A 26,425-nucleotide genomic window follows, 5' to 3' on the forward strand; every position below is an offset into this window, starting at 1 on the left:
TTGGTCATAGTCTGCATTTGAGCCACATAATGTATCAAGGACCAGTCTTTGAATCTGCCTTTTATCTTTTATCTGGATTCTCCAACCTTCCTCCTGGGCAAGGCAAAGGGAAGCAGTATTTTGGGGAGGTAAAGTCAGGGTGTGAAATCAAACCTTTAATGAGAAAAGCTTCAGCCTCCTCTGAAGCACCCTATGGGTCTTTTACCACCTCCTTTGCTAGGGAAAAAGCATTGAAAAAGCATTTTCCATGTCAGGCCAGCCTGGAGTCGCTTGTTGTCAAAGATGTAGTCCCCAAAAGAAAAACAATGGAAATTACATGTGTAAGTTATTCTATTGTTTTGACACAGCATTTAATGGGCAGTTTTTGTAAATTCATTACAGAGGCAACTTTAGTAGTGGATAGGCAAAAGACAACTGTCCCACTTACACACTGCTCCCAGAAGCAGAGTTCCATGCTTCCAGCTCCTAAAGGATCTTTCTTTCTACACCAGCACAAAGTTCAGGCAACACCATTGGCTTCACTGAACAGATGAGATGCAGAAACGCCCACGTCCCAGCGTGCAGAGCTATCCTGAGCTCTCACGGACTGGAAAGGCACCGTGGTGCTTTTCTGCAAAGTCCATGTCCTCAAGGAAAGCTGAACTGAAGTGACTTTTTAAAAGCTTCTTAGACAATCTGCTCAAGGGCATGTGGGAATAGAGCAGGAAATGGAGCAGAACTCCTACCCACCAGCTACGCTGCAGGGCCTGGTTACTGATCACCCCCACACAGGTGCCTGCTTGTTTGTCTCTCAGCCATCTCACGATCTCATCTGTAAGCACTGATACTCATCTACTTGGAACATCTTCCCAAGCCCACATTTACAGTGATCTATGCTGCATTTCTGTTCCATCCATGATTATAAAAAATTATGATGAAAAAACAGGCAAAATAGTTCAAGCACACAGTGCTTTACTAATACTTTCCTGTTAGTCAAAGAAACAAGCAAAATATGTGCACTGAAAATGTCATATGGGTAAAATGATCATTTCTGTGGTGTGCAGCAGGGACCCTTCATGTGCACACACCAGAAGGCATTGCCATGCCAAAGTTCAGAATGCAGTTTAAACAGCTGAAACTTGCTAACATGAGTAAAAACATACCAGAAAACAGAAATGCTGTACAGAGGTATAAATCCCTGAAGTGGGTCTGGGTGGTTGAAAAAGAGACTTTGCTATTTCCTGCAGTGTGCAGCTCATATCCATAAAAGTCAAACAATAATTAATAAGAGAATCTAATCGAGTACCTTTTTGAGAGCCCTCCATTGCACTTGCTCCAGAGTGAAGGCATTCTGCACACCCAGGCTTAAGTAGAAAAACAGTTGCTGCATTGCAGAACCCTGGGTTTCCAGGGCCTGCCTGTTTGCTTGCTTACAAAAAGCAGTTTGTACTTTGCTGCCTTCTCCCATGCATATTAATGCAAGCAATCTGGCTTTCACTGCCCTGCAGATCTGACACCTACCAGAGCAGCTATGTTCAGTTTCTCTCCCATGGCTCTCTTTTTTAATTTCTCCCCTTCATCCCTTATTTATGTATTTTCCACTGAAACTGCAGAGTCCCCTGGTCGCCCTAATTCCTGCCTGTGCTGCCCTAAGTACCAACAGAACAGCTCTACTGCTGATCCCAAACACACCAAAATTACAGACAGCTACAAAAGAAGCAACAGGCTACAGCAAAAACTGGATACTCAGTATAGCTCCTATACATTCCCACCTAAAGCATGAAATCCATACAGTGCAACATAAAGAACAAGTGGGAAGAATCTCGGTTCTTTCATAGTTACAGCCTTTACAGAAGACTCTGTCATTTCCAGATTAATGTTTGATGAAGCAAACAGCCTTTGCACGACCTCAAATCTTCCTCTGTCGGTGAGAGTGGCCACCAAAGGACTGCTCAGCGCCACAGTGCCATCGGCTGAAGCGACGTTAGGCTGTATTCATGAGACAGAGCAAAAGACAGAGACATTAAAACATTTTCCAGGCACTGCTGTTCCTGCCATTGCACAGCTCAGTTTCATATAAAACCACCAGAGAGCTGACAAGACAGCAGCAAAAGGTCACGATTCCCTTTACTATTAGCACTGACAAGTACAAGGTACTGATCCAGAACCAAAGCTCCATGGCACGCTCTAAGGGGAAACATCTCTCCTACTGTGTCATTCCCTGAGTTCAGCTTCTCTCACTGCACATCACACTTACCTATCACTCTGAGCAAACAGAAGAACTCCCCTTGCTCCTACATATTTAAAGGATTTTACTATTGTTTTTTAAGTGACTTAAAAAAGCTTAGAAAAATCACAGAATCATAGGTTGTTTGGGGTGGAAGGGACCTTAAAAGATCATTCAGTTCCAATCCCCCTGCTACAGGTAAGGACACTTTTCACTAGACCAGGTTATTCAAAGCCCCATCCAGCCTGGCCTTGAACACTTCCAGCCTGGAGCATCCACAACTTCTCTGGGCAACCTGTTACAGTGCCTCACTATTTTCATAGTAAAGAGTTTCTTCCCATCTAAACCTACCCTCCTTCTACAATTAGGTCACCCTGAAGCATTCTCTTCTCCAGGCTAAACAAATCCAATTCTCTTGTTCTTTCCTCACAGGAGAGGTGCTCCATTACTCTAATGCCCTGCACCATTCCTTCAGCAGTTTCAATAAATGGCCTCAGAGTTTTGAGACTTCAGGGTTTGCCAAGGCTCAAGCACTGTTGCTGTCAAAGCGAAATTTGTTTCCCAAGGAGAGGTGATTACTGTTACTGAGACTTTAAAACAGTGAGACTATTAGAAAAATAAAACCAGAGCTTAAGTCACAATTTTCTTTTGCTCCCAAGCTGTGAAATCTCCCAAATACAGCAATGTTCAGAAGTTAGGTATCCATGCGCAGTAAATTACATGCTGCATTTGCCATGTCAGATTCTGAACTTGGCTAAGCACTGCCTACAGCTGAAATTCCCACTGGAGCTAGACATCTCCTCCTTTATTGGGGAGAAATATGGCTGAGGACACAGCCACTGCTGCTGCTGTGCCCACAAGCACATCTCATCTCCATTACTCACCAAAAAACACAAGGCTGGAACAACGTGAAGATCACAGCAGGCACGCAGCAGGACAAGGGTGTCATCAGGCAGCTCTGTGGAAGACACAGTCACAGGCAAAGGTCATTTCCAGTGAACCCTGCACCAGGCTGACTGCTGGAACAGGAGCTTTATCAGGAAGCTAACAAGGTCCTCCTCAGCTGGATGTTTGGAAGAGGCTGATCCAGCCCCTTCCTGCGTGCAGAATAGAGTGGGATGGGCAGAGGGTCTGACTATTCTCTATCCATGAGAAAAGGCATTTGTAGAAAAGGGGTTTTCCTCCCCTTCGCCTTGCCTCGTCCCTAACTATCTCCTCAGTGTTTAACTTCGAGTCTGGAGGCTGGATGAAGGACTTAGGCCTTGAATCAACCAAGAACCTGTGCTCCCAAAATCCATACATGATGCTAACTTCTGCAAAGCACAGTTTGAGAGGAATGGTCTAGCTGAGATTGCCTCAATGCTGGGAGATGGACTAAATGATCCCTGTGGTGCCCTTCAACTCTAACAAAAATACTGTAATTCCTACCACAAGCAACAAGCATAAAACAGCTTTTGAATCTAGATCCAGCTACACTCATGTCTGGACTTTAGCAGCAGACATTATGTCCAAAGTCAGGTAATAACGCAACACACTCAATTAACTGCCCTGCTGCTAATGACATCTGACAATTGATACCACATCAGCAGGTTTCTGTTTTCTATTTCTCTTCTCTCTCCACAAATGAGTTAAGCTCTCCCACCTGGGTCCTGTGCATATATGGATGCACACTGACATTCTGCTGCATGGTGCCACAATTTATACTGGACTTCCCTTCATTATCTTAATGTCAGGGAATTCTTGATATACAAGAGAGAAGAGAAAAATCCAGGGAAGTCTGTCTTGGACTTTGCAGGTAGCTTTTAATTAACACTGTGGTGCCAACTAGATTGTGAGGATGGCATCTGTTTGACATTTATGTTTAATCTCCTGTTTCAGCAGCTGCAACACAGCCCTCTAATTGCAGCGTCTCTGTGTTAAACTCATTTTTCCTAAATTTAGTTTGCACTTGAACAATATACACTGCTACACAGGAGACAACACCTAATTTGTAATTCTCGGCATTTAGGCGGGAAGGACTCTGGCATGCAGCAAGTACAGAAATTAGCTTGCCAAACTGCAAATGCTCACACTCAGCAGAAGCAAAGTTGAGCAGTCTTGAGGGAATGTGTAATTTACACACAAGATCTGTCAGTGATTGAGGGCTGAATTTAATTCACAGCCAGGAATACTAAGCATAGTATACCAAACTCATAAAAAGGGAACAGAAAAATTTATGTTCATGCAGCTCACCAACTGCTCAAAGAAAGCCATAAAAGCTTTAACATGGAGGGAGCTTCTAAAAGGAAAATAAAAATTTTAAAAGGGCTTTTCACAACATACCAGATATAGCACTGATAAGAAGGTGAGCAGCTGAGAAAAGTTCTTCATCCTGAGGCTGGTATTTCTGCAACAATAGCTCACTCTTCAAACTGCACCCTAAGAGCTGCAAGAAGTCAAGGAGGTCTCTTTGTTGTTCAGGTTTTAACTCCTCCAGATCTGGCTTGTCTCCTGTGCAGATATCATCGAACTGAAAGCAAAAGAAATAAGCAAAAAAAGAAAAGAGAAAAATTCAAGCAAAAGAGAATGCTAGTACTACTCTGAAATTACTTTTAGGAAGCAATTCAAAGGTTCTTCATCTTACCATGTCCCCCAGGGCAGTCACCATTTCTTCATGGAGCAAGAGCTCACACAGGGTTTTATATAAAGCTCTCTGCTTGTCTTCAGCAAGCTTCATAAACGGCTGGAACTGGGTCTTCAACCAGGACAGACCTTTCCCAAGAAAGCAGTGGAAAATAAAACTAAGTATTCCTATAGAAATGCCAGTAAAAACAGATAACATTTTGCTGTGTGTTTCTCAAGCTCATTTATCACCACACCTTGACATCCTTGACATTCTGATTTCCACCAGCACAAGTTATTATGCAAGGTTTGAACAGATCTGATTTTATTTCCTAAGAAGCCAATGAAACCTCAATGCAAACATTAAGAAAGAAGAACAGCTACCAGGAATCAACATTTTGGTGTATTTTTAATACTTTGAAATTCAATACTTTAATGTTAACAAGCTAACTACATGAAGAGTACTCATTAAATACAAGGGAGTGCTCTGCATTCATTTTCTCACAATTCAACTATGATACTGAAATGAAATCTTCTGTGACATAAAATTACCATGTTGCTAAAAAAAAAAAAAAATCAAGCTTTCAAATCAATAATGCCAACTGGAAGGTTGGAAGGGGTTTTTTTTCCACATTCCAAAAATGTGGGCATACAAGTGTTCTCAAATTTGTTTAAAATAAATTTTCCTTCATGTCACTCCAGTCAAGAAACATGCTCTGTTTAAAGACATCCTTTATAACTAAAAAATTACTTCACTGGGGGAAAAAAAAGCCCAGCCACAGGCAGGTATTTTGTTTATCTGGTGCAATGGTATGAATTTGTCTATACAAATAACAGAAAATGAACTGTGCTTCCAAATTCTTTAGTAAAAACAATTTTTTTTTAGCTTTTTAATTTTCCAAGAGACAGTGGAGGTTAAATTATTTAAAGAAATCTCTGAACCTTTTAAGCAAGAAAAACAAATAGGCATGTCAAACTAAAACAAAAATAGAACAGCGGCATACCATTCTTTCACAAGTGTTTTTTACATACTGTTTATTAATCAAGGGGGAAACTTAGAGCCAAGAGGGTGATATTCATCAGGAGAACCAGCTGTAAGAACTCCACCAAGAACTGAGGAAAAGCACAGTGTGTTCTGAGACCTTGACTGGTTTTCCCTTTTTTCATTCCACCAGTAAAATTCCCGCCTCTTCTTCCCACATTCCTACAATAAGAACTTGTACCTGGGCCATTATACCAATTTGCAAATCTCCATTTAAACCACATTTTGATTTTCTCAGTTACAAAGCTTCTCAGAAAATAATGAGGCTAAGTGAAGGCAAGGCAGATGTCTATTTCTGAGACTTAACCTGTAACTGAGAAGCTTAACTGAGACTATTTTTCAAATAATGAGAAACTATTTTCTATTTTTTTAGTGACCCTTTCTGAATGAAAGCATGTATCATCACTACTCTTGCAGAGGTTATCTGGAATGTAAAAGAGCCATCTGACTTTGTAAGATGGTATTTATGACAGATGGATTCAGAATTTTCACAGAAAGAGTCCACTGCATACACTTACTGCAAACTGATTTCTTATATTCTTCCAGTGCATTTCCCCAAGAGTTCTTGATAAGAGCTATTAAAATGAACTAACAAGATTTCTTACTTACTATTGTACCACATTATTTCTGCCTATCAGGTTATTTAATGCACTGTAATATAATCATGCAAAGCATTTCTGGTAATACCTTGTTTCAATATACTTATAGAAGCATCACTGGGAACGAGGTTTTTAGTCCCAGAGTACATCTCATTATCAACAGCATCTGGCTGATAGAGGAACGAAGCATCTCTGAATTGAACTGAATGGGGATAAGCTGAGCCTTCTGTACTTTCTTTTTCAAAACCTCCTTGCTGTTCATCTAGCAGACAGAACTCTGTAATTAGAAATTCAATCAAAAACAATAATTAATAAAATACACGAGCAATTACTGAATGAGATGATAGCTTGTATTTCCCAGTGCTCTCGCATGTCATTTCTCCATGTCTTGTCTCTTCCAGATGGAGAGAATGCCAGCGGTTGCTGTGCATGTGAATTATTGAGCATTCCTGCAGCCCTGATGTTTGGTACAGTGTGTACAGACAAGATCTGTGGTGCAGCTGCCTCCTACAGAACATGACACCAGCTCCTGTGAACTAAATTAATGTAGACAGAAAATAACATGAAAACTTCCCACTGACACTGTAAACCAGAATGCTGCAGACAGGAGATGCAGGTAGTAATTCTTGATGTTTTCACAGAATCACAGAATCAGCTGAGTTGGAAGGGGCCCTCAAGGATCATCACGTCCAACTCCTGGCCCCCCACAGCATCATCCCCAAGAATCATCATGTGCCTGAGAGTGTTGTCCAAATGCTTCTCAAACTCTGTCAGGTTTGTGCTGTGACCACTTCCCTGGGGAGCCCATTCCAGTGCCCAAACACCCTCTGGGTGAAGAACCTTTCCCTGATATCCAACCTAAACCTCCCCTGACACAACTTTGGCCCATTCCTTGTTGCTGGTCATCACAGAGAAGAGATCAGCATCTGCCCCCCTCTTCCCTCACAAGGAAGTTTAACGTTGTAACTGCACTGAGGTCTCCCCTCAGTCTCCTCTTCTCCAGGCTGATCAAGTGCCCTCAGCTGCTCCTCATACGGCTTCCCCACAAGGCCCTGCATCATCTTCACTGCCCTCCTTTGGGTACTCTCTGAGAGTTTTCTTACATTGTGGCACCCAAAACTGCCCCCAGCACTCGAGGTGAGCCTGCCCCAGCTCAGAGCAGGACAATCCTCTCCATTGCCCGGCTGGTGATGCTGTGCCTGATGTATCCAGGACAGGCTTGGCCCTCCTGGCTGCCAGGGCACTGCTGAGTCAGATTCACCTTGACATTGCCCAGGACCCCCAGGTCCCTTTCCACGGCACTGCTCTCCAGCCTCTCATTCCCCAGTCTGTATTTTTTCTACCCTCTAGGAGATGTGCTGTAATGCAGGCAACGGGATCCACTCATGAAGGAGACACATGAAAGTACTCTCTGAGATTTGTAAGAACTCTTGAGAGTCCTTCACAGAGCTTCTGTTGGTCACGGCACTGACAGACTCCACTTTCTCAGCCAAGCCACAGGTCCACTCTCAAGTCCTCCAGGTAAGTGGACAACAGACTTCTGAGAGTTTCTAAAGGACATCACCCAGGAATGTTTCCTAACAGAATCACTCTGCAATACCTGTCTCTCTTCAGTAACATCACAGAGGAAATAACATGCCCTGGCTGGATTACCCTTTCTGCCTCATCTTTGTGACAAGCACTGGCCAAACTCACCCAAACAGGACTGTTCTTGTCCTGCCATCCCAGTGCCACAGCCTGATGAAGTTAAGGCTTCCTGGAAGGTACAGGGAGCCTTTTTAAGAGTTATGCTGAGAAATCTGGAGTATCAAATTCTGTGCTTATCTGTCCAACACTGTGCTCTAAAGATGCAGAATACAGTCAAAGCCCAATGAAGATTCTGATAATCTTTTATTGGCTCAAATGCAAGATTTGAATGTGTACCCATGGCACTCCGCAGTGGGTCTGAGGAGAACACAGGCAGGCTAGCAAGAGAAACTCAATTTTAAAAGTAATACCTGAGAGCGAAGGGGAAAAAAGGTAACTAATCAAGCACAGTGCTCAGATGTACCAGGAACAAAGCCTAAATATAACCTTTCTGCAGTTGTAAGAGTCTGTCTTACTAAATTAAGGACATTCAAAGCAGATGAGAAAGCATGGAGAGCACTCCATCAGCAAAAAGCTTTTTCAAAGGGAAAGCAGACAAAGAAATCCCTGCCATAGAGAAATAAAGATGACAGACCTTTATGCTTGCATAACTCTTCATGGAGAAGAAGGAGCTACAGAGGAGCAGAAAGCGATTAACACAAGCTAAGAACTTCTCAAAGCAACGAGGCTTTGGACAGCAGCTGAGGCACCACAAAGGCCAACACACTCATGTTACTGTCATTGAAAGTAACAAGGCTTTCACATGAACCCTGAGGAGGAAAACTGTGCTAATACACTGCCTCCCCTCCTGAGGCAAAAGGATGCTAATAAGGGCAATAGAACTTTTCAGATGATGTTGTTTAATCTTGTAATAGGACTCAATTCACAGGAAAACACAGGACTCAAAATTCTATACTATGAGGACTGTTAATAAATTCTGTATTGAATTCTATTACATTCATCAATGACAAACTTCCAACAGTGCAGTTACAGCTTGTTAGTTACTCAGAAATGTCAACAAAAATGCAAGAAAACTAGAGATGATCAATGAAAACAATCAAAGAGACTCCTTTATGTGGAAAAGTGGATATATTGGGACTGCTTAAATTAAGAAAAGGCAAACCACACACATATAGCCATGAACAGAACAAAACAAATCAGCTGTGTGCTTTTATAGTTCCTGATTTGTAAAGCAAGAACAAGAGGCATTTCAGTGCAACTTTAGAGACACAAAACTGCAAAGCCTTAAGCAGAAACAGCTTTTACACGGAGCGAAAAACTGGCCTGTAGAAATCAAACAGAATGATTACAGGAAAGCACAACACTAAATGGATCAGAAAAGCTTTAGATCCTTCTTCTTTTCTTAAAAAAATTATTTTATTTATTTATACAAATATCCAAATATGTCCGGTCGCATTAATCAGAACATTTAAAAGAAATATATACCATTCTTCCTAACAGAATAACTTGGGTACTGGCAGTGGAAAAGAAAAAGAAACAATAAAAAGCTTACATGCATCTTACTCATAATTATCTGTGAAGAGAATCCCATTAGGTTACACCTGCTATTGGCCACTTTCAGTCTCACGAGAAAGGACTATATTAGTCCTTGGATTTAACTTCAAAGGCTATTTCTACTTCCATAAACAGACACTGATCCCGGCTGCCCAGACATTAACAAGTTGAAGTTTAGGCTCCACCATACTTACTCGTGCTGGCAAAGCCCTAGTTTTGTTGTCAGTTCCTCCCCTTTACCTTCTCAAAGACAGGAAAGGGAAAATAGCACACATTAAAAAAGAAAAGAGGCAGGACATAGATTGTTTAAGACAAAACACGAAACAAACTGTGCTGGTTTTGAAGCTTAAAAGACAATAATATTAAATATGAAAAAAGTGGAAAAAGAAGCAGAAGTGGAAAAAAAGCAGAGAAATACAGATCATTAACAAGACCCATGTATTCTTAGCTAGCAGGACATCGTAATTTCATGTAGAAATCTCTAAGTAGGCTATCAGTTATATACCTATGTAGTCAGACAGCCTTAATTGCATCTCATTACTCTGAATAACAGTTCTATTATAACCATGACGTCAACATCCTCCTCTACTATCTCTGTGTTCAGTCTACATCAGAGCAATTCCACTTTTCAGAAACTTTTTACAGGTTACATAATATTTATTTATATTCCTGAGCCTACAGACTTTCTTAATATCACAAGTATGATGGAGAGTTAATTTTCTGCATTTCTCCTCCAAGTGAAGTACATCCTGGATTCAAATCTCAACTGTACTCCAATTATTTCTTCTATGTATCTCCTGTTTCTCTCCACATCAGTCCTTCCCAACTTCCAGCTCTACTATCTGATTTAATTCCTACTTGCATAACATCCTCTGAAACCTCCTTTAGGTTCATGAGTTTAAATGAGGATAGGCAAGAAAGAAAAACCCAAGTGATTGTGCAGAGCAGAGATACAACTCCCCCCAAAGCCAATTTCAACATTTTTTTAACCTGAAAAATATTCGACTTGACATAAGTAAAGCATGACCAGACAACACGACAAGGGCATTTCTGCAACCACTCTGAGGGCAATCTTTAAATGAAAGAGTAAGCTAGAAAAGTTTAAATTCCAGTCCTGAATGTACCATTCTGTTCTCAACATGACTGTTGTCTAAAGACTCCTGGTTGATAGCTGATTTACATTCAGGTCACTCTCTGCAACAGGCAAAGGGAATAGCCCAGGCCAAGGGCCAGCTGGATGGAAGCAAAATTGCAGAGAAAGACATGGACGACAAATCCGAGAGGATCAGTAGCTTGCCCTTGCAGTTATTGAAGTTTGCTCCCAAATTTGCTCTAAACCAGAATGGCTGCATACTGGGCTGTACTGACAAGACTGTAGCTGGTGGATTGATGGAACTGAATTTTCAATTTGGGAAAGTGCATTCAGAGTGTGATGTCCAGTTTTGGACTCTTGAGTGCAAGCCCCACATTCACAGGCTGGAGCTATCTAGCAAACAGCAGATATTGAGGAGAATAATTTCACTACCTCAGTGATCAAACATGGTAACAGGCTGCCCAGAGTGATGGAATCTCTGTCTCTGAAGATAAATCAAAACTTTTTAACAGACAAGGATATGAGCAATCTGATCTAACTGAACTTAGATCCAAGTTCAAAAGTTGGCCGTGCCTCAAGCAGAGGCTCAGCTACATGGTCTCCTGTGGTTCCCTGAAACCGAAGTCATTCTGAGTTTACAGTGCATTCAAGCCAGTGAAAAAGCATTACTACATCAAAGTTTTAAAATTACTCAATCTGCATTTCTAGCACAAATAACTATCACGGCAAAGGACACCATACAACATAATCACCTTCATGCACAGGGAAACACAAAAATCATTGTCTGACAAACAGCTTTGTCCACAATTAAACTGTGTGCCACAAAAAAAAGATTTTTACTTACCAAACTGGCCATTGTGCTTTATAAACAGTTCAATTACACCGTACGCAATAGTAGTTGCAGGAGGAATTTCAAGGATCACGCTAGAATCCTTCATCAGACTTCCATTCTCACTTACTGAAACCTACAAGACAGATTTATTCACCATTTATCTGATTAAGCTGCTGCATAGCTTAAACACATAATTAAGGTGAAAAATACAGAGGGAGATTATGCTTTATTCTTCATGATGTCTCATCAAAGTGTTACACCTTACATCTGGCATCTAAGAAAGGAACTAGATGAAGAATGAGGTAGAAACAGTGCCAAGAGCAGCTCTCACGCTCCTAGCTACCCTGTCCTAGCACAAAGCTGAGCTCCAGGTGTAGCTTTTGCCACACATGAAGCCCCATGTCACTAGGAAACGGGAACCCACTTTAGTGTTCTGCCTTGCCCAATTCTACTGTGACATTTCTTTTGCACAGCTGGAGGCTGGTACCAGGAAGGTGGCACTTGCAAAGGGGGTTATTACACTGCAATTCCCAGATTCCTGCAACTGGAGACACACTGCACACAGAAGTGATTACCAGCTTTAAAAAAAAAAAACCCAAACAACTTGCAATGAATGAGCTTGTTTTGACTTTGGTAATTCCTTCTCAATTCACAGGCAATTTTTCAGATAGCTTCATAATGCAGTTAATCTCTACTCCCATGATCGAAAACAAATAGTTTCCCAATAAATATGAAAACTCAGTAGACACTGAAACCATTTGTGATGAAGGATTACTTGGCGTTTCAAATAAATGTGATTCAGCAATGCGTTTTGCTACTCAATTGCAATGAATTGTTTTAGTTTTGCTTCATGTTCTGCTGTAGGCAGGAATATAGAGAGAAATGGAATCACAATTTGATAGTATTGATGGAAACTACATTCCAGGCTCATACAAAAATATGGCACCTTTTGCCAGAAAGGCAATGGAAAAAACATTTTACCACACAGGATTTTCACAAACAAGCACTGCAGTTTGTTCAGCACATTAGGAAAGCATGAAAAATACTCGTAAGTCCATTTGGAGAAATAATTTCTTCTCAGATAATGTGCAAACATTCTATTCCTTCCAGATTTTTAGTAACTTTTACCTTTATTGTTTTTGCAGTGCATCCCATCACACCACTGACTTTTTCTTCTGTCTGGATATGTTCGGATATTGTACATCTCTGAGTTGTGATTATCTTTTCTCTCAAGATGCACAGCACTTCACGTTTTCTTTCTATTACTTGTTGCAGTAAACTACTGTTTAGATCTATTGTTCTGGAAAAGAAAAATCCTCCATCAACAATACTATAATTGTGAAAAAAACCCAAAAAACCAAAACCAACCACATTTTCTTAATTGCTTGAAGAATCTTTTATTGCAAAAATGATAATGGTTTCTGTATGTGCAGCTTCCTCTAAATTATGATGTCCTCTTTTGTTATTTTGCAGCAGTAAATATCTGTTTTCCACAGTAAATCCTCACACATATATTGAATTCTTGATTCCCTACTCTGAGCAAAAATGGAAGTTGTCTGGATACTTTCTAAGCAAATTAAAAAGCAAGAGGGAACCAACTTTAAGTTTCCTGGATAATACAAAACCAACCAGTCCAGCTCTTGGACATTGGACTGAATCCTCCGACTGTGAGCTTGCACTGACATTGCCATGGCCATGGCAGGGGGTGCTGGCTGGGGGACACAATGACAGCAATGCCCCAGTGCCAACCCCCACTGCTTGCTATGGATCTGCTGCAGTGCTCTCCTAAACCCCAAACAGGCTGAGTGGGATCAGCACTGACTGAGCATTTCAAAGGGCTGAATGAGAAAACAGGAGATTTCATTGATTTTGAGACTGGGGATTACTGAAAAACCCCACCTGCTTCAAAGTCCTGTGTTATTCATTGGTATAGACTCAAAATTTAAAATTGATGACCAGGACAGTCACAGTCAAAAGAAAAACTAACTGTGGGGGGGAGCTCAAAACTCTAGCCCAGGTACCAACTTAATAAACCATCCCTACTCCACAGCACAATTCAGCATCTGTTTAAATGCTACTGGAAATAATTCTAGCATTAGGTTCTTCTTAAAATGAGCAGAAGACAGAAAGTGAACTCCCAGAAACAATACAGGAGGTTTATTTTCTAAGAAGTTACAAAATCCACTACCTTGTCTTTTAGGGTGTTAACAGACTTTCTGGTAATAGTTAAAGCAATTTCTTGATTGTATTTAATTGATTAAAATGTGTCAGTTATATTATACTTTTGCAAAATATTCACTGGAGGTCCTCAGATGAGATGTTATATTTTTTATGAACAGGTAATCTAGCAGAACTCTTGGAGGATTAAAGGATTGCTATCCCTGACTCAAATTATTCAGTCTTTTCTCCTCCCTTTGTAAATGGCTATTCATGGAGCTAAATGGCAATTTCCCAAAAATGTGACAGAAAGACATGTCTGACTCCAATTCATTTAAATCTAGATATCTCCACTTTTAATTAAAAAGTTTTAGATTTATTAGATTCTGCAGTTCTGAATTTATGCAGTCTGTTTAAGTCTGAAGTCAGATGGGGTTTTTATTGAATTAAAAATATCCTCAGGCAATTTTTGATCTTTGGAGAGTTACATGCTTATATGAAAGTTCAATCAGTTGGAATGAACTGTCTGAAAACCTTAAAGTTGATTGTTTAGACAAGGGAAAGAAAATACCTCTGAAGCAATGCAGCAGCCCCAAACATTCCTGAGATTATTAATATAACCTTTTTTCATTTGCTGCAAAGTCATGCTTTATGCTTGGAATGCAATGAGCCTTTGGATTAAGCAAAAATTCGAGAAACGTCAAGCAACCACAAACCTCACCATTCTCAGAAGTGTCTGCCAAACCAGAGCCATTAGTTACAGTCTATCAAGCCTATCATATACTTCACAATAATTATTTATGTTTCTAAAGTAGTGTGCTAAGCATCCTGAAAATACAAACGAATGCACTAAGAACTTGCAGTTTTAACATTTGACCTAGGGAGCCACAGGGGAAAAATTACAATGAAGAAGCACAAAAGCAACCTGTCATTTGCTTTTATGTGTATCTTTTGACTGTTTAAGAGGATGACAAACTTGCTGACTATCTCCAACAATTACAGGGAAAAAAACCCTCAAACAAAGGTAGAAAAACACCTATTAAATAAAGATTTGCTATTTCTGAGTAAGTGTTAATTGAAGAAGTGTACAGAATATGACCTAACCCGATGCAAATGAATTACCAAACAAATTCAAGAGACTTTTTCTTCCACCCACTTCCACAGTATTCTGCCTGAGGCAGGACTGGCTCAGACCCTGTCACACTCCTGGCTTTGAGGTCCAGATGCAGAAGAAGCAGCAGAGTGGCAGAGCAGAAGACGTTAACTTGCAGGGAGGGGCAGTGAATAAATCCTGGAGGCAATGCTGCAGGAGCCGCTGCAGCACTGAGGGCAATGGAGTGACAGTGACACACAGGGACACAGAGCTACCTGCTGCAGCAGCACACCCCAGGCAGTGCCCAGAGGTGACCTGGGATCCCCTGCACAGAGCTGAATGTGTGCCAGAGACAGCCACTGTCACAGCCCCAAGGTTCAAATGACTTCAGTGGGATGTGTCCCATTGTAAAGCCATCAGAAATGTTCTCGTCTGCCCAGTAAGTTTAGTGAGTTCCAAATTCAGAGCTTTCAAACACATCATCTAGCTCACAGCTACAGAAACCTTTTCTTTGAGGACAGCACAGTTAAGTGCTCTCCTCTAGACTTCTGGCACTGAACTTTCTATCATAAAACAGAACTCTGGGGTTGCATGTAGGCACATCATGAGTTATTAGTGGAGCACAGCCTGTTGAAGGCAAAATATTCTGCCCTCCTCAGCAACTCAAAAAGGAGATGACACGAGGTAAGCAAGTATCCAGCTTATCTAAATTATCACTGAAAACAGTCATCAAGAGCAATCTACAACAGGGTTAAAGTTTGATAATCAAAGCAGGGCTTTAAGTATTGCAGGGCAATGGCCACTGAGTCTATGACTGTATTTTTGCAAGAACTGAACTTACTCGCCAGCATAACACTGAATATAAGAAAATATCTGAGTAACACAAGATGGCCAAGTTGAGAATACATGCATGCAAGGCACATAAACTGTATTGCATTTTTTTTTTATTTTACAGGTCATGTTTCAGAGCTTTAACTTCTGTTCTACAACCATGGCTCTTACCATCTCTTTCACCCTGTACTGTACAAGAGCCCCCACCAATCCTGTGCCATTTGTACTACATCACCATTACCCATCCCACCCCAAGGAGCTCAGCTGAAGCACTCAAAAATAACACTATTGAAAATATAATGAGGTGTTGGTTTGCCAAGTCCCATTATCAACACAGAGAGTACAAGCCTGTATAAATAAAAATTATTTTAAAGATACAAATTATGGGGTTTTGCTTGATTGCTTGTTCTGCTTCAACAACCTTCCTGAGGTCAATGATTTACTATGCTGGAAGCTTTACAGGTCAAACACGTAAATAAAAGAATTTCTTTGAGTTTTGGTCTCACTCCATATTTAACTAGATTAAACACTTCTATTCTCCTATAACGCAAAGACTTCTTTCACCTCCATTCGGTATTTTTCTTCTCGCATTAGGAAAGCAGTATAGAGGCACAAAGGCAATTTGCTGCAGACTGGAGTCAGAAAAGAAAAGAGAAAGGTAGAAACCAAATAAAGACAAGAAAAACCAGACAGCACCTGGCAACATAGCAGGCTCTCACAGTTAATGAAGAGAGTAGGAGCCTGCTCTAAACCCCAGTGCTGAGACTGAGGGTCTTTCCTTTAGGCACAGAACTTCACCTAATTTCCCACAAAGGAGAGGCTGTAGGACCATTTTTCCATCAAATCCTGTCTAACCATCTCAGTAACCCACCCACAAATCCTCAAACCAAGGTACTTGTCAATTTCCTATGAATACCAAGAAGAATGGGTATTGTTGTGAGTACTCTCTATCCCCACATTGAAATCAGCAGTGTTGCCTGTCTGCAAAAATATTCACTGGCCCAAACTACTTACAAGTAAAAAACCTTTTCAGTCCTGTACTGGGCAATGTCACCTCAATACACCTCCTCTCCCAGCTGCAGAGACACAGGCAGCTCATGCTCACAGCTTCTTCTCCACTTCCTTTATCACATGCAATAGTTTGATGCCTTCCATACAAATACTGCTTGTTGCAACGAGAGCCTACACCCAGCTTTGTTCCTGCTCTAACACACATGAGTGTCAGAGAGTAAAATCTCACTCTGCCATTTTCCACCGAGTACAGATGCGTATTTCTTTTGTTAATCCACTTCAAATATAACCTCTCTGACCTACTTCTTACAGAACACAGCATCTGCAATAGTCAGCTTATTGATAGCATTTCACTATTTTCCCTACAGAATAACCTGACACGTACTTCACAGAACATCTTCCCTAAGAATACCAGAGACTTCTCAGACTGCAAGTGACAGTAGTTTCTCTATTTTCTATTTGACATGCTCCTTATTTTTTAAATCACAGGCACACACAATTGATTTTATTCAATCCTGTCTCACAACACTTTGTGACTTCATATTACCTCATGTAGCAGCTTAGGTAGAAAACTGAACGGTTTTCTCATCATGCTCATAAATGCTCAAGGAGTTTTAAACAGTAAATCACAAAATGGTCTGAATTTCCACTGGACTCAGATTAAGAACAGACATTTATTTTTGTCTCAGTATGGACAATACCATACAGTTTCACTAATAAAACTGACGTATGAAAGTATCTTTGAGCCTGGCCAGAGCATGCTGTGAAAAACACAACTCTTTTCCTAATATGCTAATCACAGAGTTAGGAATCATTCACACAAAATGATGGAAGTATGACAGACAATTTTTTCTGCAGCTTATGTGAAATGACTGACTGCTATCACTGTCCTCACAGAACTTCTCATTCAATCACCTTCCATGACTTTTAGTGAAATGGTAAAAAACAAACAAGCAAATTGATTACTATATGAAAAGTACAGAGATTATAATATCCTCATAATCCTTTTTACTGGAGGGAAGAAGACAGAATGGTTGAGGTTGGACAGTTATCTGGTCTAACCTCCCTGCTTTAGCAGGGACACCTAGAGCAGTCTGCCTAGGATTGTGTCTCCAAGGTGCAGAACTCCACAGCCTCCTCAGGCAACCCGGGCTCAGTGTCACCCTCAGAGAGAAAAAGAGTGTCCTGATGTTCAGACAGAGCCTCTGTGTCTCAGATTGTGTCTACTCCTTTCTGCTCTGTCTCTGGACACCATTGGACACCACTGGAAGTGGCTCATCCAGCCTATACTTACCAACTTCTCTAAGAGGACCTTATGGCAGACAGTACTGAAAGATTTAAAATAGAAGATGGAATATAGTATCTTAAATCCATAGCAAACCAAGCGAGCTAAAGGCACAGGACTCTGCCTCAAATCATGTACGTATCAGTATGTTACAGTGCTCTGTGAACTAGCAAGCACCATGCAATACAAAATCAAAAGTAATGTAAAGGCAAATATGCCAAATTTGTGTACCTAAAACTATTGTTCAACTTTATTTTAGGTATCGCCTATGATGCTAATTATTGTGCTCTGCATTTACAATGTCACTGCTTCTGCAAACCAGGAAGCATCTCATCCCACATCCTTCAGCTGTCACCCTTTTTCAGAAAAAGGAGCTAATGAAGCATTTGGAATCTAATTAAAAGATCAGTAGGATTCTCCTTCAGCAGGTTCACCTAAGAATTGACAGGAAACTAATTTCCTGCCACTGAGGACTTTCAGCTTGCTCAACTCTGAAGACTCACATAACTTATTTTAAAAGGCACATCAGCTTTGACTTTTTAGAGTTTCCTGCTACTAATCTGCAACTTTGACTTAATCGGCCTAATACACGAACATTTTAAAAATACAACTTAATTAGGTTATATATGTAGAAATAATAAATGTAGCAATGATTGATCAAACAAGTAAAAGGACCACACGTTGTTAAATGACATGAAGAACAGTTTGCTGACTCACATTTCACAAGGCCTGAAAGGATAAACATGCTCTTTTAAGTACTGTAATGTTTTGCATTCAAAATCACTAACTTGTAGGTATCAGCACTCCTGAATTCCACACAATACTCATGAACGAGATGAAAGGCTGAAGCTTGGACACAATCAATCATAAATCATAGAATATTTATGAACCAGTAAGTAGAATTTCATCTATAAGGCATTGCCAACAACTTTCAGTGAGCCTCTGCATTACACTAGAGAAAAAAAAAATCTGCTATCTTCATCATTTTCAGAGACCTGGCAGAAGGCAGACTGACTCAGTTTCAATTATACACTGTGCATCATAAGCTTTAATAAGCTCTGAGCATCTTTTTTATGAACTAAGACCTACTGCCTTGCATAAAGTGGCACACACAACAACTCCAGTTAACAGTCAAACATAGATCAGTGTAGAGCTACTGATTTTCAACACTCAAAAGAAGATAATATGTTTTTGAGTATTTGGTTACATAAAGGATTGTAACTCCAAGATGTGCTGATTTGCTGTGGGAGGATTCTTTCTGTGAGCAGAGTAGGTAACTTCAAGTAAAAGCTTACTGATCCTAAATCAAAGTTACTGTAGTTTGTTTCTCCATAGGACTCTACCTAGTGCTAGAAACAAGACTCTAAATCTTGACTGACACTATTTTCTTCATACTAGATGCAGATTAATTTTACAGGCTTGGTACACACATTACCCCAGTATTTTCTGCTTTTAATAAGGCATTTAGTACAAAGAGAGCAAGGTGCCTTATTAGAATAAATTTGTTGACTTGTGAACGCTCACAATAAAAGGAACACCAGCCATTTGTTCCCATGAAAATGGAGAATTGATTATTTCTGGAACATCAGGGTATCTAAAGCAAATTTACATTGCTTCTGACAACTTCTGCACTGATAGCAAAAACCTATCATCTTTACCTTCAGAGCATCAGCAAAAGCTATTTAAATTCATTACAGCCCCTGCCACAGATCTAGAGTACAACGCTGTCACGAACGAAGCACTCTCATCTCCCATTGAGCCTCGACCTGCAATTGAGAGAGCAGACCCCTGACTTGTCAGCTGGCTGCCAAATAGGCTTTGGTCCATGACACCCACATTGCAACATTAAATAGATCCCATTTCAGAGTAGGACAGGAAGTGAGAAAGCGTTGCATATATTGGAAAATAAAGAATATGGCTCCCCTCAGTTAACAGAGTGTATAGCAGGAAGCAACAGATCTATATTTTGTTCAGCTAGTAGAATATGCCCTGACTATGCTTGCTCACCTTTGCTATTCCTTTAACTTTGGATAATCCCACTTTCTAGCATGGTCACTCACACACACAAAATTACAAAGCCTGCTTACAAGAACATTAGCAGTTCTGAATTCAATTTCCACATTCAATGCCCCACTAACACAGAGAACTAATTCTTTTTTTTTTTTCCAGATTGTTACCTCAGTACAGTCCCCCAAAGAAGGGAGGATTTGGCTCTTGTCCCAGGTGGTAATTCATGCAAAAATGTAAAATGAAATAACAGAGAGATGTTTTTAAAACAAGAAAGGGAAAAGTCTGACTAACAAGATTTCAAAATATGGAGAATTCCATTTTTGTATATATGATTTGTCATGAATATGAAAGCTTGCAATAAAAATAATTTTCAAACTGTGGCAACACTACAAAATCAATTGGTTGGTGATCACAGCTGGCCCAAGCCTTTTCAGCTCAGTAATCTCTCCTGGCCACTACAACACCCACAGTAGAAACATACCTGTCCTTGACATCTTTCATAAGCTGCTGCAAGTCAACCTCCTGCTTCCTCAGGTTTCCAAATGAGGATTGGTTTTCCACGTAACCCTTCCCTCCAGCTCCCAGGCTGAACTTCACAAATGATGTTTCAATACTTCCTTGAACAAAATCTTCAAACTTCCCCATATATTTTGCAAAGTCAGACTCCACAATCACTAGGAAAGCAATAACAATAATTTCTGTGAAGCGAAGTGCTGAAACTGTCCTGAAGTGATTGGAGGAACAGATACTTACAGAAAATATGACAAGTTAGCAAAGGCAAGGAACAGTATGAAGAGGTAAATAATGAAATTTACATCTCTGCAACTCTTGCATCTGCTCTCTTCATGTTTTCATCATCTTTTCTCTACTATCTTTAGTATTCTGCCATTTTAGGAAAACATAAGGTGACTGTAGTGCTGAACTCAGACACTATGAAATATTTATAAAGAATGATTGAAAGTTATTTCAGCTACAAAGAAAACTACAAAGCAGACATGCTTGTACAGTAGTGCTAGTATTTTGGCATTATTTTGACACATCACAGGGCTGTCACAAAGCTCACTGAAAACCAGTGGAAAAATCTAACTGGTTTAAAACAATTCTGAATTTTATATATCTAAAAAACAGAGAGCTGACTCAGAATCAGCTATATTTCCAAGCCAGCTATAAATTAACATATTAGGTTAGGGAGTTATCTATTTTCCTGTGTGGAATTATGACATGTCCAGAAACATGGGATTCCATCTCATTAATCTTAAAACATGGGTGGGACTACTATAGTTGGATGAAGAAAAAAGTACAAGGGTCAACCTTCTTTAACAGTCTATGCAAGACAAACAATGGGTGGTAAAACTCACTTGGCCCGGCCTGGAAACGCTCCCTGGGCTACTAACACCAACAAGACACTGTTTATTCACTGCTTTTGACCTGAAGCACAGTACAGTCTCACACTACTATCACTTACAACCCCCTATAATATTCTAGGGATATTCCCATAGCTGCAAGACAGCTACTGTTATTGAACAGTAGGACTACACAGCCTGACAACGTTCAGCACTTAATTTAACACTCTACTCGGGCAAAATTTTCTTCTTATTTTAACCAACACTTATTACTACCAGTTTTAGTTACATAAATGGTCAAGTGAGAAAAGATCCATTAGTCTCCTTCCCATGGATGGAGGATTCCTTCAGAGCATTCCTCTGAAAGGAGCCCTGTAATAACATTAATTGAGAATAATAACAAAACAGATTGGGGATTGTACTGTTTTTATCTGCACTGACAGTGCTGCCCAAGTATGGCTTTACCTGGTTTTATTGGTTTGTCTTCAGTAAGCACATCACTCAGGGTCACTGTCAAGAAGTGATACTTGGGCTTCTGCCAGCACCAGAATTTCCTCCTCTTCGTAACTAAGCTCAAAAGCTGCAGCTTGTCTGAGGCGTTCAAGTGGGAGACAGGGATCAAGTCACCTCCACTGTCAGTTTCTCTCACAAAATTCTTCGTTGCTTTTGCAAACATCGTGGGGAATCAGTTAAAGCCTGAAAGAATGCATGTGTTTTCAGACAACTGCAGTTGGAAAGTATAAATATTTACACTGTCCTTTTAAGAAGTCCTTCACAGAACTGGTATTAACAAAGGAACACCCATGGTGTTTTCACCCCATCTTCTCCACTCCGAGCTGGGAAGGAGTTCAAATCACTTGTCCCAGTGTAAGTTTTCTCAGTAACTAATAAAAGAATTCTAGTTAAGAGGAACATTCACAGGTTGCTAATCTGTTAGGGAGGAAAAACTTGCACAGCTTACCTGAAATTCTATGAAAAAGCATCTACTACTAATGAGCACCCCGTAGAGACCAGCTGTGATGAGGAGAGCACTGGGGCAATGGCAGAGGATTTCTGCCTCCCCACAGGATCCTTCTTTTATTACCTAACATAAAACTTACTCCACATAAGGCAATTAGGTATTACTCACACAAATTATCTTGATCTTTTTAATGGGGAGTGAACACATGGATAGATAATAACAGCTGTTCTATAAAAAGCACCAAATACATGAGCTGGCATCTTTGTTACTAAATTTTGTTTCTGAACTACAACCCTGGAAAGTTCCAATTAATTTTTTTATTTATGAACTCTTTTTTACCTTCAATGTTTTTCTATTTTTTTATTTGCATAACTACAGCTAAATTGAACATACATTATTTGCAACTGTTATTTACAACTGTTATTCATATCCCCTACACAACTACATACTGTTGCTTTGCAATGATTTTAATTAAAAATTACCAGCATCTCTTATAACACGAGGCTTTCCTTATCCCTGGGAATGTATTTTACTGTATTTACAAGGAATGTCTTCCAGTAAGGCAGACTGACTGAATTCACAGAAGAAATGGTAAAAATGACCATTCAAAGGTGCTAAACAAATAATTCTAATAAATTAATATTTGATCTTTTTAAAGAATCTTTCTAGTTTTTCAACTCTGTGTTATCTGAGCTAATGATAGCTCCAGAATTAAATCAGGGTTTTTTTTAAATCCATCAGCATTCCTTTAAGTCCCCCAGCTGACACTGACTGGAAAGTTCAACTAAGATCGTAAGACGTCTCAGCTGGGTATTCACACTTCCATGATTAATTACCTGTCTTGCTCCACACAGATCTTAGATTTCTCATTTACAAACACAGACCACAGTAAAACAGGACAAACAGGACTTCAACCAAAAACTGATACTGCAGTGAGCACTCAGGATGATTGACAATGGAAGATGGAAACCTGAATAAGATTATTAGTGCTTGGACCACAGGCTCTGTATTTTATTATTAGTGAAAAAAGCCTTTTTGCAGACACAAGCTTACCTGTCATTAGTTTTTCCCAAATCCCATTTCAGATATTCCACACAGTATTTAGCAATTTATGAAGAGGTATTTACTTCCTCATCAATCCTCTATGGATTAGCCTGCGTAACAAATAAAGGGTGTTTTCCAACAACACCTGCATCAAAAGGATTTGAGCAATGTCTAAGTCGCATAACATCTTACTGAAGAGTCTTCTGGGGCTTTCACTGCAACTGCAGCAAACCCTGCAGCACAACCTCAGCTGTGGGCACTGGGAGTATTTCCAGTGACTTCCTGCTCTCTGACCTTCTCTTAAACTCAACCCAGATTGATTTTTTGCATTCTTATGTGTCCCCTCCTTAATCTCTCTGGCTTTAATCTCAGTGAGAACATTTTTAACAGAATAAAGCAGTGCAGATCCACTGCAGCAAAAAAGGAAAAAACCCAAATAAAACTACAAACCAAAACTAGTTTCCTTTATCCACAGGACTTCTTTTGCAGGAGTCTGTATTTTGCAAACAGCCAGATGACTGATTTGTTATCAGGAAGATAACGAAGGGGACAAACAAGAAAATTCTCACTGCCTGCATTAGTTGCCTTTGCCCAGCATAACCTTACACAAACATTTTTGTACTTTAGATGACAGCTCACCCACCCTGATCCCCTAACTGCACAGCCAGCTCACACAGGCATGGTCTCTGGGAAAAAATGTTAAAAAGGCCACCAATTTCTGAGTTTATCATAAAACTAATTGCAAAACCAGGTCCTAATATTTAGCATTCTTACAAATTCACTAAATCTCCGGTCTGTGAAACTTCCAATTCACAGTGTTTTGCCTTCATTCCCCAGCACCACTCTTGACTAGCAAAAGGAACATCCAGGGAAGAGGACAGAGTTCTTCTGAGGACTAGCAAGACTCACCACGCAGGAGAGATGGGGCAGTTTTCTGCCTCAAAATGATGGCAGTGTCTCCCACACTTTGTTGTGCTGGTAATGTCTTTGCAGGGAGCATATTTTGCCGGTGTAGAAGTACCTGCAAATCAAGAATATTCTATCCCAATTCCTGCTTATTTATCTTTGGATATAGCACCCTTAACACAAATTTTACAATGCACCCAAATACCTTGCTTCGCTACTTCCCAGAACAAAGACACAGAGCAATTATGCCCCTAGCAAAGATCAGGGGGTTAATACAGCCACAAGGCTCGGCAGCATCCTGAATCAGTGGACAGGGAGTGGTTACAGACCCAGCTTTAAGAAAGCTTTGCCTTGGGAGCTTCTTCCTCTGCAAATTTTAATAGACCTGTGCTTGGTTTGACAGAAATAAAAAGGTATCAAGCAGGTAGGAAATGCCCATCAGAGTGAATTCACTCTTGCAGATTGACAGCTATGCATGGAAGAGAAAAGGAAGGAGGAGTACCTTCCTTGCCTATCAAGAAATCTAAAATTAGCCTGAAACCGGACTACAGGAAGATTATTTAATGGCAAGGATGAGAACAAAAGAAGACAATGAAACTAATTTCACTGTTTACCTAAACAAACAAATCTCATCCCTGCTTCTTTACTTGGTAGCTCCCTAACTCAGTATAGTGGGACATTAAATCCAAAGTGACATTTTATGAGCAACTGGTGTTTGCCTGTGACACTATAAAAGAAACCAAACAGTTGCCTGATATTTCTTACATTCTGTATCTTTCACATAAAATACAATTTTATTTTTTTTAAATTCAGCCTAAGATCCAAGTTGTAAGGAAATACAACGCCTGAAAGCCAAAGAGAAAGCCTTTTAAAGACTAAAGCCTTAGCGCTGGAAGAGCTGTTAGGCATTAACCACAGTGTAGGAGTGGTAATGGCCTTGGAATCCTAAAGGAGTATGAGTCTGTATCCGAAGGGAACTGGAACATGGAAGTGACGACATGCACATTACATGTTTTATTCAAGAACATTACACTTACTTTCACCTCTTCCCTAGATAATTAACATTAAAAACAAAAAAGCACCCATAAGAGCTAATACACAAAGCCCAGCCGGGCTGCCCACACAATGCATTACAGGTTTTGAATGCAGTAGTCCCCAAAGCCACCTCTGAAAGATTTCAGCCCTGGCTGAGCTCTCCGTTTGCGCCTCGAGGACTCTGCAGCACGTGCCTCCACACACCGGTGCCGCAGCCTCGGGCACCCCGGCGAGATGCGGCGCCTTTCCCCGGCCGTGGGCGCCGTCCCGCGGGCTGCGAGGGCGGAGGGAAGGCCCCGCGCTGCCCCGGCGCTGGGTGCGCGGTCCCGCCCGCCTCTCCGGGAGCGGCTCGGGCAGGGGAGCATCGCCCCGCCGCGCCCCCGCTCAGAGCCCCGCACCGCGGCCATTCGCTCCCCGCGGGGCGGGCAGGACAGCGGGGCGCGGAGGCCGCAGCCGCTGATGGTGCGCCGCGGCAGGGCGGAGTGGCAGCGGCGGGGGAGGTGGGCAGGGCCGGGCCGCACCGCCGCCCCGGGCCCGCTCCCGTACTCACGGCATTCCCGGCGCTCCCCGCCGCCTCTACCGGGGATGCGGCGCACTCCGCCCGCGGGGCGTGACGAGTCCGCCGCGCCCCAGGCGAGGGCCCGCGGGCGAAGCTCAGCGAGCAGGTCCCGCAGCAGCGGGGGCTCCGTGCCGGGAGCGGCGCGGCGGGGGCAGCGCAGGCCCCGCCCGGGTGCCCGGGCCTTGCGGGCGGGCGGGATCCGCGCCCGGGGCGCCTCCGCCATGTTGAGGCGCGGGGCCGCCGCCCAGCACAGGGCAGCGGGCGGGGGCCGGGGCGCTGCCCGCCGCCCTGCGAACCCTCGGGGCGGCTTCTCCCTCCCTCGGAATCCCGCCCGTCTGCCCGAGCTCCCTCGGGCGCTGAGCGTCCTGCCGTGAGGGTTGGAACGAAGGGCTGCAAGTGTCCGTGTGCGTGGGGCGGTGGCCCGGCACAAGCCCCCCACGGCAGGTCTGGGTGTGGGGCAGCCCTGTGAGTGGGCTGCTGGAGGATTCCCACTGGGATGGGACAGACGGTTTTGTATGGCTGCACCTTGGCAGATAACACTGGCAGCTGTCTTTCTTTCCATGTAATTGCGTGACAGCGATGTTCTATGACACTTGTGATAAGGACATCTTTGTGACAGGCTCTCAAGCCCGGCTCGGGTCGCCCGTGCTCAGAAGTGCACGGGGCCGGTGCGAAG

At 41.6% G+C, this 26,425-nt stretch overlaps 1 protein-coding gene across 3 annotated transcripts; it reads right to left on the bottom strand.

Moving 5' to 3' along the window:
* Positions 1–333: 333 nt before the first annotated feature.
* On the bottom strand, positions 334–25,909 carry GSDME (gasdermin E). Of its 3 annotated transcripts, XM_041466784.1 has the most exons (12): positions 25,741–25,909; positions 24,159–24,270; positions 23,259–23,359; positions 21,710–21,940; positions 20,383–20,575; positions 12,643–12,814; positions 11,527–11,647; positions 6,537–6,725; positions 4,830–4,957; positions 4,529–4,715; positions 3,091–3,164; positions 334–1,968 (listed from the first exon to the last, which is right to left on the bottom strand). In XM_041466784.1, exons 4-12 carry the CDS (start codon positions 21,918–21,920, stop codon positions 1,738–1,740), a joined length of 1,506 nt encoding a protein of 501 aa, XP_041322718.1. In that variant the 5' UTR covers positions 21,921–21,940; positions 23,259–23,359; positions 24,159–24,270; positions 25,741–25,909; the 3' UTR covers positions 334–1,737. The 3 variants fall into 3 exon arrangements, with proteins under 3 accessions (XP_041322718.1, XP_041322719.1, XP_041322720.1); XM_041466785.1 differs by lacking the exon at positions 23,259–23,359; XM_041466786.1 differs by lacking the exons at positions 23,259–23,359; positions 24,159–24,270.
* Between the last annotated feature and the right edge of the window lie 516 nt (positions 25,910–26,425).

The sequence above is a fragment of the Pyrgilauda ruficollis genome, unplaced genomic scaffold (genome assembly GCF_017590135.1).
Source record: "Pyrgilauda ruficollis isolate IOZ18807 unplaced genomic scaffold, ASM1759013v1 scaffold2, whole genome shotgun sequence".
NCBI lineage: Eukaryota > Metazoa > Chordata > Aves > Passeriformes > Passeridae > Pyrgilauda > Pyrgilauda ruficollis.